Raw genomic sequence first — 16,236 nt, forward strand, 5'->3', positions numbered from 1 at the left:
AATCTGTGATTCGAAATATATCTAAACGCTCGACCATTACAAGAATGGCTGAAAGTGTAATTGGCAGTTGTCGGCCCTCGTTTTATGAAATGACAAATTTTACGACCTGCGGGCTCAGCACGGTTCCATTTTTATCGACTATCACTATGCGCGTCCCTTTCGCACTTACATACTTGTTAGAACGTGACAGGCATGGTGACAAGGGATAAAAACGCGACCGTGCTAAGCCGCCTGGCTACGACAGCTAAAATAATTTTGGCGGTGGACTGCGACCCTTACCATCACCAGACGACGCATAAACTATAAACTTAGTTTCATGCGAAACATAACTAATAATTTTTGCAATGATTATTGATTCAAATAATTGCATTCGTTACGAATTAACTAAGAAACTTGCCGAAACAAATATATTCATTCAAAGTTTCAAACACGTACCTCCAGTGAAAATATTTGTGCCGACATCATAACGGAAACAGAAATTATAATTGATAGCAAAACAACAATTAGTAATTAGGACATAATTAGTGTTAATAAATATTATTATGCTATGATTAACGTTATTTGCACTCATAAATAAAGTTTAAATAAAATAATTATTTGTACCACGTTAGATAAATACTGTTCCATTGTACTTTTGGTAAATGAGTTCTCTACTAGATTATGACCTGTGAATGCGAATGAATGCCATTCAAATCAGCCAGCTGCATCGGAAGTAAAATACATTTATACATAGAGAACGTTCAAGGCGTAGTTAACTAGTTATAGATATTTAGTCAGTAAACAAGAAAAAAATCAAGAACGCGCGAATCAACGCTTTTGTCAGTTTATCAGTCAAATTTTAACGTTCTCGAAATTCAAACAAGTCTAAAATCTACAGTACCATGAGTAAAGACAGTACCCGAATCTGTAAACAAGCAAAAATAGTTCAAGGCGCACCTTTAAAAGTGTATATTTAATAGGCGTCTGTCCCGGGGTCTGGCGAAGACTCCTTATCCGTGGTGTCTTCATTCATCGCAGACAGATTTTCTTCAGATATCTTCTCCAAACAACCGCACGTCAGGGAAGAAAGGGTGCTAATATTGCTATTGGCTAAGTCCTCCTCGATTTTTCGCTCGATAAACTCAAAGTCGTCATTCTCCGCTTGACACTTCAAGCACTCCTCAGATGAGGAGTCTTGGTAAGCTAGCACGTTTTCTATGTTGAGTTCTACGGCGTCGTCTTTAACAGGTAGCGAAGGGGTGCTGTTGCTCAAGTACTTTTTCTCATCCTTTACGTGTTGGATAAATACCTCAGACTTTGGACGGGCTATTTTGTTGGCTGCTTCGCGGCGTTTCTTGCGCGACACTACTGGGCTGACGGTGCTACGTTTCTCGTTGGGGAAGATGCGTTGGATTCTCTCCTCGACTAGGGATATGCTCCGTTTAAAAACGACGGTGTCCTGCGGTATATCTTGCACGCCGTCGATAGCGTCTCTTGATTCGGTGTCGGAGTGGTCACACCTGAATGGGAAAAAGATTCATTTGTTATAATTTATATTTAAGTTTACTATGAAAAACAGGGAAGCAGTTATCTAAAAAGCTCCACCCGTCGCGAGTAGCCTTTGCCTTGGATTAGAAGTTTAATGAAAAATTGCCTATCCCTTCAGTTGGATATAACTACATCATTTTGAGTTGTTGAAATTCGAACTTTCTGCCAATCAAGTAAAGTTCAATTTCTCATTTCCGTAGCGGGAGTTTGCCAGACGAAGGGTACCTGAAGTAGATGGTGTCGCAGCCGTTCTCCTGCTTGACCTTGATGAGGCAGCAGTCGTCGGCCTTCTCGCACAGGATCTCGTGCAGCGAGCCGTGGAGGGGGATGAGCCGCATCTTGGCGAAGTTGTCGCCCATCTGCGTCGACAGCTCGTCGTCTATGTACAGGTCCTCGGTGCTGCGGGCTTCCTGTAGATGGATGACGAGGATTATTCATTAAATTGTATTTAGGCTAGGTAAACAGAAAGAGGAGTCTAATCTAAATCCAGCAGGAAGACTTTTGGATTGAAGCAGGTAGGCCATCTACACCTACATTACACAGATCATAAGAACATTTAAAGTCAAAAGCAAGATACAATCTTATTATGTTTTCCAAGCTTTTATATTAGGATCAATAATGAATCAAAGATCAAAATCCAAGCCTTTATTTTATACCCCCAACTTCCTTTGTGGCTATTAGGCTAATTAATTAGTTCAGCCAATGACGCCCATGTATTTATTTATTTATTTATTTATTTAAACTTTATTGCACAAAAGAAAACTTATCGTACAAAAGGCGGACTGACGCCCATGTATGGATCGCAAGAACCGTTTTCTGATTGAGATAGACTTTCTTTGTAATTTAAGTAAGACACAAATTTCCACAAAATTATCGGCAGTAAAATGAATTTATAGATTATTCGATTATAATTATCATCATCAATATCATCCATCATCAATACTCACTTTTTCAACATAAACCTCACCTGTAAAGCGTTGAAAGCCTGGCACCTCTTCAGCGAATGCACCTGCACATCGTCCGCGTCCTCCTCCAAAGACTGGTTCTTATCTTTCTGCGGGCTGTCGCAAATCGTCACATTCACACAGTTGTCCAAAACCTGCAGACTATTCTCGCCGCACCGGTTAAACGTTATTTGGAGTAGCGGCTTGTTGTTGCCGTTAATTTTAACTCTTGAAAAGGACTTGACTGCATCTTTTCGCGTTTCGTCTTCGGTAGTCTTCAGATGTTCTATAATATTGGCCACGCCTTTGTCTAGTATTTCGTCGGTCTTGGCCGAGGCGGAGGAGGCGTCGTCTTGCATTTCTAGGAAGATGTGTTGCAGCTCTTTGCGGATAAGTTCGCGGATGAAGTCCTCGATGCCGTGTGTGTCGGTGGCCTGGTCGATCATGGGCTCGCTTCGCCTCATCTCTTCAGTGGCTGTTGTGCTGTGATTAAAGGATAAAATCATGGTTTAGTTAAATCGTTCGTTTGGCGCTACCCTTTCTTGTTTGTGATTCTGATTGTCCCGATTCAAAGAAGTTTAAAGTCTTAATATTTCAAAAGAAGCAAAAAGCCAACGACACGAGGTGTTCCCAGGCGGTCACCCATCCAAGTACTGACCTCGCCCGACGTTGCTTAACTTCGGTGATCGGACGAGAACCGGTGTATTCAACGTGGTATGGACGTTGGCGACAAAACAACTGAATATTGATATCAAGACCGAAAAATTACGTCATACTTAATCACATTTAAATATCTGTTCAGTTGTGTTAAGCTTCGTGCATATACATATGTATAAGGAAATAAGATTCACATATGGATTGATTCAATGATAAGATTGACAATGGACATGATACGTTACGTAAAAATACTACAATCAATAAGTCTTTAATTTGATTGATGCAAACTAGTAAACAAAGTATATCAAAATGGACAGGGTGGAGGTATTACAGAGTTATATTATCAATTTCTGCAAAAAAAAAACCAAAAAGCCAACGACACGAGGTGTTCCCAGGCGGTCACCCATCCAAGTACTGACCTCGCCCGACGTTGCTTAACTTCGGTGATCGGACGAGAACCGGTGTTTTCAACGTGGTATGGTCGTTGGCGACAGAACAACTGAATATTGACATCCAGATCGGAAAAATGACGTCATAGCACAGAATAAATAATAATACTAGGGACAGAAGCAGTGTTGGGCATTCAAGAATAAAATCATTATTTGAATAAGAATTTGTCGGAATAAAATCATCTCGATTTTATTCCCGTCAAAAATATTCAAATAATTTTGGTCGGGAATAATTCGTATGAGAAAAAATTGAATGAGAATAACATATTCTTAATCAAATAAATATAATCATGATTTGTATTCGAAATAATATTCCACGAATAAAAATGTGGTCTGGGTACCGTATAGGTACTAATTACGTATAGTTAGGTAGATGTAATAGTAGTTAGTTTCTTGTCTAATTCATACCCATTTTATGGAATAAAATCTTACAAATTGACTGTCGCATAGTTTCAGTAACCGTATTATTTTTAATTTACTAACCAAATCATTATGTTAAATTTTGCTGGTCTAGGGGCCTAGCCAAGATGCCAATCGCTTGCGCTCCGACAACGAAGCGCTTTCTGTCTCTATCACTCTTACATATTAGTGCGATAGAGAGCCAGAGATAGCGTTTTGTTGTCGTAGCGCAAACCATTGGCATGTTGGCTACGCACTCAAGGTGCCTAGCCAAGATGCCAATTTTTGTTTTTAATTTAATAACCAAATCATTAGGTAAATTTAGCTGTTCTGGGGGCCTAGCCAACATGCCAATCGCTTGCGCTCCGACAACGAAGCGCTTTCTGTCTCTATCACTCTTACATATTAGTGCGAGAGAGACAGAGATAGCGTTTTGTTGTCGTAGCGCAAACCATTGGCATGTTGGCTACGAACCCAAGGTGCCTAGCCAAGATGACAATTATTGTTTTTGATTTAATAACCAAATCATTAGGTAAATTTAGCAGTTCTGGGGGCCTAGCCAACATGCCAATCGCTTGTGCTCCAACAACGAAGCGCTTTGTCTCTATCACTCTTACATATTAGTGGGATAGAGAGACAGAGATAGCGTTTCGTTGTCGTAGCGCAAACGTTTGGCATGTTGGCTACGCACCCAAGGTGCCTAGCCAAGATGACAATTTTTGTTTTTAATTTAATAACCAAATCTTTGGGTACAATTTAGCTGTTCTGGGGGCCTAGCCAATATGCCAATCGTTTGCGCTCCGACAACGAAGCGCTTTCTGCCTCTATTACTCTTACATATTAGTGCGATAGAGAGACAGATACCGTTTCGTTGTAGTAGCGCAAACGATTGGCATGTTGGCTAGGCCTCCAGAACAGCTACATTGTGCCTAATGATTTGGTTATTAAATTAAAAACAAAAAATGTCATCTTGGCTAGGCACCTTAGGTGCGTAGCCAACATGCCAATCGTTTGCGCTACGAGAACGAAACGCTATCTCTGTCTTTCTATCGCACTAATATGTAAGAGTGATAGAGACAGGAAGTGCGTCGTTGTCGGAGCACAAGCGATTGGCATCTTGGCTAGGCCCCCAGAACAGTTAAATTTTACCTAATGATTTGGTTATTAAATTAAAAAGAAAAATTGTCATCTTGACTAGGCACCTTGAGTGCGTAGCCAACATGCCGATCGTTTGCGCTGCGATAACGAAACGCTATCTGTCTCTCTATCGCACTGATATGTAAGAGTGATAGAGAGAGACTATACCTACGCAACTCCACGGAGCGTTAACGTTTGGCATATTGGCTAAGCATCCTGATCGGAGGATAGAACTAGATAGTGTATAGCGGAACTCTTCAATGTGTACTATACCTAAACTAAAGTAACAAATATCAATTCAATCCGACTTTTAAATAGAAGGGTGAAAATCAACTTACAAAAATAAATATAACCGATTGTACTACAAAAATTAACTTAATTCTAAATAACATTTTAATTGAATAAAACCTTATTTAGAATAGTCCTACTTCTAGAATAATTATTCTCTTTTTTATTCCGCATTTAAAATAAAAGTCACATGATTTATTCACCTTAATTTTATTCTAAAATAACTAGTGCAAGAATTATTCTAATTCAACTCGATTTGAATAAGAATAAAATTTCTGTTTTTATTCTTATTCTTATTCAAGTTAATTTTTGCCCAACTCTGGACAGAAGACACACTCTAACAAAACGCGTCTGTTACGATCAGGACAGATATGGCCGCTAGGTGGCGATAGCGCCACGCGCGGCTTATGGCTAGCTACCAAAATTGGTGTGGAACAGTACGGTTACCATCAGTTTGTCACTGACATAAACGCCGTCGAGAACGTAATTTACTTTCTATACATCTCGCTCGCACTCGCATATTAGTGCAAACAGGATGTATAGAAAGTAAATTACGTTCTCGACGGCGTTTATGTCAGTGACAAACTGATGGTAACCGTACAGATGTACCTTTAGCTACCTGTAGCAAAGCGACGAAATCGCGGAGTGAGCTACGCCTGGTCATAGTCACATTTCAATGTCTGTTCACGTGTTAAGTTGTGTTAGGCAACGTGCTTACCTATACCAAAGAGAATTTGAAATAGAAAGTTACTATCGTGGTAAATTGTGTAGCTACAGTACAGTACAATCTTTCGACAGAAGATTATAAGTATTATAACTGTTAGAACGCCATTTTACTGTGATCATTATTCTTTCACTGATGTGTTAACATGTTAAATATTAATATTAACGCCATTTACTCGATAGTAGGCTAAAGGTTATGGCGCCATCGCTCGAAAAGATTGCACCATACCTTTCGCCTAGTCGAGTAGATGGCGTTAATATTAATTTTTAACAAGTTAACACATATCTGAAAGAATAAGGATCAAAGTCAAATGGCGTTCAAACAGTTTTCATCTGCTGTCGAAAGAAGGCAGTAAATTTACAGTGGCTACATAAATTACTTTGACAATCCGCCTCTAAACACTCTATTCTCTTTGCCTATACAAATTAGATTCACAGGTATTGATTCAATGATAAGATTGACAATTGACATGATACGATACCTACAAATCGTACAGTCAATAAGTTTTTAATTTGATTGGTGCAAACTAGCTGAAAATGGGCCAGTGTTATAAATTTCTGCAAAAAAGAAGCAAAAAGCCAACGACACGAGGTGTTCCCAGGCGGTCACCCATCCAAGTACTGACCTCGCCCGACGTTGCTTAACTTCGGTGATCGGACGAGAACCGGTGTATTCAACGTGGTATGGACGTTGGCAACAGAGCAACTGAATATTCACACCCAGATCGGAAAAATGACGTCATAGTCACATTTTAATGTCTGTTCACGTGTTCAGTTGTGTGCTTATACAAATTAGATTCACAGGTATTGATTCAATGATAAGATTGACAATGGACATGGTACAGTCACCAGCAATAATATGTTACACAACGAAGGTCGCAAAACTATGTGACGCGCTCTTATTGTGCTACAAATAAGATCGTGTCAGATACTTTTGCGGCCTTCGTTGTGTAACATCTTATTGCTGGTGACTGTACGTTACGTAAAAATACTACAAACAATAAATCTTTAATTTGATTGATGCAAACTAGTAAGTAAACAAAGTATATCGAACTGGACAGGGTGGAGGTATTAAAGTTGTATTATCAATTTCTGCAAAAAAAGCAAAAAGCCAACGACACGAGGTGTTCCCAGGCGGTCACCCATCCAAGTACTGACCTCGCCCGACGTTGCTTAACTTCGGTGATCGGACGAGAACCGGTGTATTCAACGTGGTATGGACGTTGGCGACAAATGGAGCGAATAACGTGATCAAATAATGACGTTACATCATCATACCTTTTATCAATGTCCCTTCGCCAGCTGTGATGGCGGTCCGGGTCTCTAGCTGCAAAGTTCATCTTCTTGGCAATGTTATCGCGTGCCTGGCAGAATTGGCTCCATTGAACTTCTGAAATAAATATCGCAGAAGTAAACATTTAATTTCATTAGTAAGTGTGACTGTGATCGTGCTTTTGTGTAATATTTTTTAACGTAATTTACTTGTTATAAACTTATTTCATGAAAGACATTAGTAGCTACATATATTCAATAATATAAAATAGTGTTCTGGCTTATGGAACTGGAGACAGGTCGAATATCTCCCCAATACATACCTGGTCGTTTCTTCCCGCTAAGATCAGGGTCTTGTGTTTGTATTTGTAGGTTAGTTTCCATTAAACAACTAGCATAGCTCTTTTCATTAGTAACGTATTGTTATAACTATCAGTGTCGAGGCGTCAACATTATCAGCGGCAGGCTGAAGCATATTTAGCTAGACAGCGAATAGCTTGCACCTGATTCAGTCATTTTTAAATAGGCAAGCCGATGGGAATCGATTTCTGCCCCGCCCCGAGGCTGATAATTATCGTTCTTCGGAAAAGGGAACTCGGTCCGTCAGTTGCATCCGCTATTATTATCAGATAGTAAATCTTATTTAGATTTTAATGCTGATACAATACAAATGTTACGCTTCACGAATCACGCACCAAGGTTTCTTTTTCGTGTGAACGACTCATATCTTGTATTAGTGGTTACTGTTACATTTCAGATCACATATCAAATATAAAATATAAGTCAAAAATAAAAGGCTGAAAATATATTAGTTTTTTATTAAAAGTCAAACACACTGGCACCTACATGCATCATTAGCAGACATAGAAGTGTTTGTGGCAAAAACGAGTGTTTGAGAATGAAACATCGATAAATCTGTTATCGATAAGTCATATCATAGGTAGATTAATTTTTAAAATATGTAACTTCTACTTGCTGTAGGTAAGTTACCGAGAAATTTCAATAATGCAAATCAATTACAATGTACATATATACATAATTTCTTTATTGTTCGTGCGACGTTGCTTACATATATTTAGTACCTACTTAAAAATTAAAACGTAAACGGTAGTATACAGCAGGGATGTAACGGATGTGGTTTTATCGGAACCGAAAACGGAAACAGATGTTTTCAATTTAGTTTAACGGAACCGAAAACGGAAACGGAAACGAAAACGGAACCGGAACCAGAATCGGAGCCTGACTTTTTTACGATGTAGTCGTTTTCCGCTTTCTAGAATAAACCTTCAGACAAAGTTTACACTTAGCCGTGTCCCCACTAACTTTATTAAAATACTTCCAAATCGAACTTGATTTCGGCTTCGTTGTGCGTTTTTTACACACTAACATTCACCAAACACACTACACACAGACAGTAGTCAGTACACAACAGAACACATACGATTTTAATTTTAATAACACGAATAAAATGTACGCCGCCGCCGCGCGAAGAATTGACATCCGTTATAACTTCCGTTTCAAACATAACGGAACCGGAACAGAAACGGATGTGTAATACCAAACGGAAGTTCCGCCTTAACGGAAACGGAACCGGAGCTCCGTAACATCCCTGGTATACAGTGCCAAAAGAATAGAAAACTATCAATATATCAAAAGAGAAGAAGATATCAAACGTGTTGAGTATTTCGCGGTAGCTATCTTCTTATAAAATGTAGGTAAAAAATATCTAAGTATAACGTTAAGGTAACATCGATAAGAGACATGTCGATAATTAATTTTGTCAATCACTTTATTTTACCACATAAACTTCTGTCTGATCATTAGAGAACAAAACAATCAAGCAAATTAGTAACATATCGCTTAAAGTATAAGGTCTTGATTTAGAGAGAAGCGAATGGTTTATCATTCCACAGATAAAGGAACGGAATCCCACACACGCACAAATGTAACTAATTTAAGAATGTCGCTGACAGTTTCATGTTTATACACAATTGTTAATGTGTGTGGCCTCGTTCTACCATTCAATACCTATACAAGTGATCCCTGAACAAGTTTAAACTTTAAAACCTTACGACCCAGAACCTTTTCAAAGCCATTAATTGAAATAACGCTTACGCATTAAGTTTGAATGATATTCTCTTAGAACATTATTATAAATCACTTATACAATACTTGGATTGAAAAGGTGTAGGTGTAAAATAATATTATGATTCCCAAATAAAACACCAGTTAGATATATATTATATACCGTATTAACCCTCGCTTAGGTTAGAAGACTAATTGTTATTGTTTAATTAAATAATTGAAATACATTAGATATTAGTCGTTATTAATAATATTATTTATGTTTGAATGATTATGTATAGTAAAAGGCCTACTTTTAGTTTAGTAGACATCAATTTCAATATAACGTGAAACAAATAACATTTACAGAAAAGTAATTATGACATGAAAATGCACTCAACCTGATTATAATCAATAATACTTTGTGCGCTAGCAGAATTGTTAGACTTATTTTTGTTATTTATTATTTTCAATATTTTTTAAATCAACCTTGTTTATTTTTGTACTGGATTCGCATATCAAAGGCATCACTAACAAATTAACAAGAAAATGTAAGATTTATACTAAATAAGATTGCTACCAGTAGCGCCATCTACGACTCCTGAAGCAAACGCTATTAATAATTAATCCTAGTTACTTTGATTTCAGTCACCATTATTCTCCAATTCATTTTCCTTGCCCCTATCGCAAGACAGTAAATAACAAAAGCGTGCAAATGAGAAACTGGTGGGTGTACTAGTAGTAGCGGACTGACCGTTGTCTGATGAAGATTTAAAACACCTCGAACCTGGCCGCTTGGAGTTCAGCTGGGGCAGTGACTGCTGCAAAGTATCTACGCAGTGTGAGGCTGGCTTCAGAGCAGCAATCGGGTTACTGAAAAATAAAAATCAATATTTGAAAAAGACAAAAAGCCAACGACACGAGGTGTTCCCAGGCGGTCACCCATCCAAGTACTGACCTCGCCCGACGTTGCTTAACTTCGGTGATCGGACGAGAACCGGTGTATTCAACGTGGTATGGACGTTGGCGACAGGGATAACGAAAGATGTCATCCAAATCAAAAATATAAGCTTGGATATGTATTACGTCATGTCATGTCTAAAAGTTTAGTATAGGTTAGTCATTTGGCGACTGCATGCCCTTGCGTTGTATACGTATATGTACTATATATATATATATATAGGTAAAATTTATAGGTACACATATAAATTTTACATCTGCTGCATGTTTTTCTACACATAAACATTGGTTTTTTAACTGTCTTATGTCATATTTATTGCTCTATATTTTAACTGGTTTCGAATTTTAGGTAAAATCATCACTCATTCATAAGTGGCCTGTTAAGTCTGTGGCCAACGAGTCATTGGTGATAATATTGATATGTCCGTGGGAACTAAATTAAAAATCAACAAACAGCCATTGTATTACCAATAATGGTTAATTCACTAACTTGACTTTTGCAAACCAATAAAATCAAAACTAAAATTATTAACTTTAGCTTTCTATAGATTTACGATATGCGGGGCGTTCAAAGTCCATCTTGAAGCTTGTATACTAGCAATGCTTAACAATGTTGATATTAGGCTGCAGCCCCGTGGGTCAGTTGTCGTCTTTGGCGGTCAAAAAAAACAAAAGAAGCAAAAAAGCCAACGACACGAGGTGTTCCCAGGCGGTCACCCATCCAAGTACTGACCTCGCCCGACGTTGCTTAACTTCGGTGATCGGACGAGAACCGGTGTATTCAACGTGGTATGGACGTTGGCGACCAAACAACCGAATTTTGACTTTTAGATCAGCCATAGGAGCATGACGTCATCATCATTTTCATATTTACAACGGTGTTTGGATTCTTTTTAGGTACTCATTTTGTTTGTATAACATTGTTTATCTCGTACTCGTATTTTATAATGATAAGATATAAACCAGTTTTCAGATATAATACATACTGCGATTTCAAGCAAAAGAATTTGGTGTCAGGAAATCAACCTTTTCTGAAAACTTTTTACTTATAGAAAATACCACCTTTACTCACCGATTATTCTCTGGCAAAGACATGGATCGCCCGGTTTTCCTATTGGCTTCGAAGATCCACTTCTCATGTATGGCGACCAATGGTTTAACATTGACGTTGGCAAGTATGTCCTCTTCAATCCTATACTTCCCTTTGTTCGCAGCCTCGGAGTTTTGTGACGTTTTGTACGACGAAGAATTTGTTCGGTCTCTATTTGTGTCAGATGTTACAGGTGATTCTGGAAGGTCAACTCTGCAAAAATAAAATTCAAACCTAACCATAGAGGAAATAGAAATATGAAAGTTTATGGAGGTACCTATTTCATATTTGATATGACACAATTATGTAACAAAAAAAAAAGAAATGGTTGTATGTTACGATGTAAAAGCGTCCCGAAAAAAGGAATTCAAAATACTTCAAATTGTAGGGTAATTTCGAAAATTCACTCTTCTCATGTGTATTAGGATACCTGAATGCACGTAGGTAATATATTATTTTATTTACCTCTTTAGTCCCATATAACTGTCGGTGTCAGCATCTGGCGACTGCTCCTTCGAGCCGTTCTCCGAGAAACGATTAGATGGTGTCACATTGATATTCTCAGACGAATAGTTGTTGGTTACTTCCGAAGGATCTTTGATATCGCCCGCTAAAATAAAAGTTGAAATTAAAGTCACAGTTAAAAAAAGTCTTGGTTTCGTAAGTTATTTCAAGGAATGAAAAATAAATAAAAAAATGAAAAATAATCAAATAAATTGTATTGCTACCAATAATTACGCGTCACGTCACATTGTCACGAAAATAATAAACGGGCAAAAAGCCAACGACACGAGGTGTTCCCAGGCGGTCACCCATCCAAGTACTGACCTCGCCCGACGTTGCTTAACTTCGGTGATCGGACGAGAACCGGTGTATTCAACGTGGTATGGACGTTGGCGACAATACAACTGAATAATATTATCCTGATCAGGCGGCTTAGCACGGTCGCGTTTTTATCCCTTGTCACCATGCCTGTCACGTTCTAACAAGTATGTAAGTGCGAAAGGGACGCGCATAGTGATAGTTGATAAAAATGGAACCGTGCTGAGCCCGCAGAAATATGACGTCATAGCGGTAAATTGTTAAGAGTAAATTGTTCGGCATTGTTTTAAGGCAGAACTATAGTTTAGTGCCTCATTTTGCGCACATAATATAAGACTGCTGCGTCAAAAATATTCGCAAGTTTTTAACACGTTGATTGCCACATCACGCGACGTCGCGTGATGCAGTCCATTACCCTGTGGCCGATCACGCGATGTCGTGATAGTGCCTTACGATTTTGTTCGCGCCGCAAAATGGTGGCCGTATCGTATTGGCTTATGGCATTAGTTTTGGCCACTAGGGAAGGAATTTACCTATTCGTTAGGGGGCGTGGCCTGTGGGTAGCCATCTTGCAATTTTTTTGATCGCGCTTGCTAGTTGGCTACTCGCAGCCGCGCGGTGTAGATGCGTTCCTTTGCTGTTATTTCGTTATTTCTCGTCGGATTTCGTGTTTTTAGATAGCTTTTTTACAATGAATAATAACGCTAAGTCGAGAAAGAGGTCTGCTAAGCCCAGTACATCGCGAGTCTCGTCAAGAAAGCGACTAAAAAGTGCGGAAGGGGAAGAATTTTTACAGGAGTCAGACGAAGATATTTATGCAGACAGTTATGTTGACGATATAGACTACGTAGCAGATGAAGGTAATGCAAGTTCAGAATCTGAAGACGAGGAAGAGGAGGAGGAGGGAGAGATGGTGAGTGAACAATGTGGTGCTGTCTCCCGTCGTCAAAATCCATTGCCGCGCCGATCGTCGGTGCCTGCGATGTCCGCCCAAGAACAACCCCGGCCCCGTCCTAACCAGACCTCAGGGACGACACCTGCGCCTGAGCAGCCATCCAGAGCAGCATCTACGACACGTTGGACAACTAATTCTAGTTCTATGAGGGATTTTCCTTTCACCAAAACTAATGAACTGCTTGTGCCAGAGCCAGCAAATCCTAGAGGGTATCTTGATTTATTTCTCACCGACGATTACCTACAAAAAATTGTGGATTACACTAATAGACAAGCAGAACAATTGAAGAATTCTTCGAAGCATCGCAAGGCTCGTATTATAAATTGGAAACCACTCACTCTAGAAGAGTTTAAAATATTTATTGGCTTAGTTTACCACTCAGGCACAGCAAAAATGAACCGTTTGGTTGATCATTGGAAATCGCATCGATTATATAAGTCAGTTTTCCCTGAATATATGTCGAGAAATAGGTTTCTACTTATTTTGCGGTGCCTACATTTTGTAGAAGGTGAGGATCCTACCCGCATGAATAAATGCAAAATGATAATAAATACCTTCAATGACACAATGGATAAGATCTATTATCCCGGAAGAAATTTGTCATTGGACGAATCAATGACTTTATTTCGTGGCCGCCTAATTTTTAGGCAATACATAAAAGGAAAAAGGCACAAATACGGAATAAAACTGTATATACTGGCAGAACCAAATGGAACTATTCTAAGAGCTCATGTTTTTGCCAGTATACTGGATGAAACTTCAGGCACTGGACACACGGAAAATATTGTAGAAAAGTTATTGCAAAAAAAATTGAATTACGGTCATGCTGTATTTATGGATAACTTCTACAATAGCTATGGCTTAGCTACCAAATTGTTGGACATGAATACTTATTGCACTGGCACACTGAACAAGAAGCGAAAAGAGAATCCATCTGAAGTAATTTCCAAAAAACTAAAAAAAGGTGAAAATATATCACGTTATCGCAACGGTGTTCATATAGGAAAATGGAAGGATAAAAGAGAACTGAATTATATCTCCACGCAATTCGTGGATCAAATGCAGGAACTTACCAACAAACGCGGCAATGTTGTTAGCAAGCCATTAGCTATCGTACAGTATAATCAAAACATTTCAGGCGTAGACCTACAGGACCAAATGCTCAGATACTATCCATGTGAAAGAAAAACTCTGAGATGGTACGTGAAAATCTTTATACATGTTCTAATGATGACCATGATAAACGCTCGAATGCTCTACAACAAATACTCAGGCAAACCTAGCTTATCGTTATATGATTTTCGAGAGCAAGTAATTGAGTCACTTTTGCCGGAACATCCAGTAGCACCACAAGTGTCGCAGCAAAAAGAAAATCATAGACTAACTAAAATTGAAAAGACGAAAGAGCGTTCTTTTAGCACAGGTAGAAAATCTACTGTTACGGCCAGAAAAGATTGTAGAAATTGCTACTCAAATAAAAAAAGGGTAAACACTACTACGGAATGCAAGCAATGCCCTAATTCCCGCCCGTTGTGCATTGATTGTTTTTTTGACCAGCACAAGTTTGTTGGTTTCTCTAACAAACAATAAATTAAAATACCAAAGTGTAATTTTAAATGTTTGTTTGTAAGTGTAAACGTTGATTGTTGTCTTTATAATATGTGATTATAAGAAGTCAAGTACTGTTTTAATTTTGAATATTCTAATAAAAGTTTATAACATTACATTTTGAACTTATTTTATACTAATAAATGCTTATTGCAAAAAGCAAAAAGCCAACGACACGAGGTGTTCCCAGGCGGTCACCCATCCAAGTACTGACCTCGCCCGACGTTGCTTAACTTCGGTGATCGGACGAGAACCGGTGTATTCAACGTGGTATGGACGTTGGCGACAGAACTATTGAATATTGACATCCAGATTGGAAAATGTCGTCATTATTATTTACTTTTGCTAGAACTTAATTTATAAATGTCAGTCCAGTTGTATTTGGATTGAGCTGCGTATTATACATATAAGTCGTTGGGTTGTGTGTAGGTACATATAATTGGCAAACGAAATTGCTAAATCAAATTACATAAGCTGATTATGAACACTCACCTCTGTTATTAGATAATTTACCAATAGCTTGTCTTAAAACTTCCACATTCTTTTCACAGACAGTCAACTCTCCAGACAACCAGGCATTTTTTCTTAATTTATTACTACGTGCTATAGGCGTCGTAGGCAAGCTATAATTTTTAATATCAAAATTGTACGACGACCGCCCACTGACCTTATCCTTCGGCAACGACTTTAGACAGTCTAGATTGTACTCAGGTACTTTAATGTGAAGCGGTTTGTACGATTTAGGCGTGAAGCTTCTGCTCAGTTTCGCCGCCGGTCTCTCCACGCCACTTTGGTCTTTAACGCTATCGTCTGTGATGGTAAAGTTGCGTGTGCGATTATCGGGACTGTAGATACTACAGTATTCAGTGGAGTCGCTCCTGTGCAACTTGTTGGGAGTGCCGATGTCTTTCATCCGCGCCCGTATCTTTGCTATGGGGGTGGAGCAGGCGCTAGAGTAATCCTTCTCCGGTAGATGCTCGTATTTTAGAACGGGGCGCTCTTCGTCGTCTAAAACGTAACATTTTTGTGGCAAGTCCGATGTGGCGAACGACCTCTTTTCTACACTTTCATATACGGGACTCTCGCTCTTGCTATAATCTTTTTCACTCTCAGTTGAGCTGTCTTTAATATGGATGTCGGCCTGAAGCTGAATGTTTTGTTGAACGGGACTCAAGCATTCAGAGTCTGTAGGAGACGTGTCCCACGCGACGCTGCTAAAGTTGGATTTTTTCTTTGAAATACGCGCTGGTATTACTATGTAGTCCATCTTGTCGATGTCGTTCTGTAAGAAAGCGGAGTTTATTAGAATTTAATGCCATCTGTTGGTAGCACAGCGGACTG

At 38.9% G+C, this 16,236-nt stretch overlaps 1 protein-coding gene and 8 non-coding genes across 11 annotated transcripts in view; all 9 read right to left on the bottom strand.

The window, feature by feature from the left end:
* Positions 1–320: 320 nt before the first annotated feature.
* Positions 321–16,236, bottom strand: part of LOC134798762 (uncharacterized) — a 43,353-nt gene continuing 27,437 nt past the window's right edge. For all 3 annotated transcript variants that reach the window (XM_063771137.1, XM_063771139.1, XM_063771138.1), the window contains exons 8-15: positions 15,388–16,177; positions 11,976–12,120; positions 11,493–11,723; positions 10,215–10,333; positions 7,403–7,514; positions 2,495–2,954; positions 1,753–1,937; positions 321–1,499 (exon numbers count right to left, since the gene is read on the bottom strand). In XM_063771137.1, the coding sequence (XP_063627207.1) occupies positions 953–1,499; positions 1,753–1,937; positions 2,495–2,954; positions 7,403–7,514; positions 10,215–10,333; positions 11,493–11,723; positions 11,976–12,120; positions 15,388–16,177 (2,589 nt within the window). In that variant the 3' untranslated portion in view covers positions 321–952. The remainder of the gene's footprint in view (positions 1,500–1,752; positions 1,938–2,494; positions 2,955–7,402; positions 7,515–10,214; positions 10,334–11,492; positions 11,724–11,975; positions 12,121–15,387; positions 16,178–16,236) is intronic.
* On the bottom strand, positions 3,081–3,199 carry LOC134799043 (5S ribosomal RNA). Its single transcript, XR_010145314.1, has one exon. It is a non-coding gene; the product is annotated as a 5S ribosomal RNA (ribosomal RNA).
* On the bottom strand, positions 3,499–3,617 carry LOC134799031 (5S ribosomal RNA). Its single transcript, XR_010145302.1, has one exon. It is a non-coding gene; the product is annotated as a 5S ribosomal RNA (ribosomal RNA).
* Positions 6,702–6,820, bottom strand: LOC134799055 (5S ribosomal RNA). The gene has a single exon (XR_010145325.1). It is a non-coding gene; the product is annotated as a 5S ribosomal RNA (ribosomal RNA).
* Positions 7,234–7,352, bottom strand: LOC134799059 (5S ribosomal RNA). Its single transcript, XR_010145329.1, has one exon. It is a non-coding gene; the product is annotated as a 5S ribosomal RNA (ribosomal RNA).
* Positions 10,370–10,488, bottom strand: LOC134799060 (5S ribosomal RNA). Its single transcript, XR_010145330.1, has one exon. It is a non-coding gene; the product is annotated as a 5S ribosomal RNA (ribosomal RNA).
* Positions 11,105–11,223, bottom strand: LOC134799032 (5S ribosomal RNA). The gene has a single exon (XR_010145303.1). It is a non-coding gene; the product is annotated as a 5S ribosomal RNA (ribosomal RNA).
* On the bottom strand, positions 12,290–12,408 carry LOC134799033 (5S ribosomal RNA). The gene has a single exon (XR_010145304.1). It is a non-coding gene; the product is annotated as a 5S ribosomal RNA (ribosomal RNA).
* On the bottom strand, positions 15,061–15,179 carry LOC134799034 (5S ribosomal RNA). Its single transcript, XR_010145305.1, has one exon. It is a non-coding gene; the product is annotated as a 5S ribosomal RNA (ribosomal RNA).

This window comes from Cydia splendana, chromosome 17, assembly GCF_910591565.1.
Source record: "Cydia splendana chromosome 17, ilCydSple1.2, whole genome shotgun sequence".
NCBI classification, from domain to species: Eukaryota; Metazoa; Arthropoda; class Insecta; order Lepidoptera; family Tortricidae; genus Cydia; species Cydia splendana.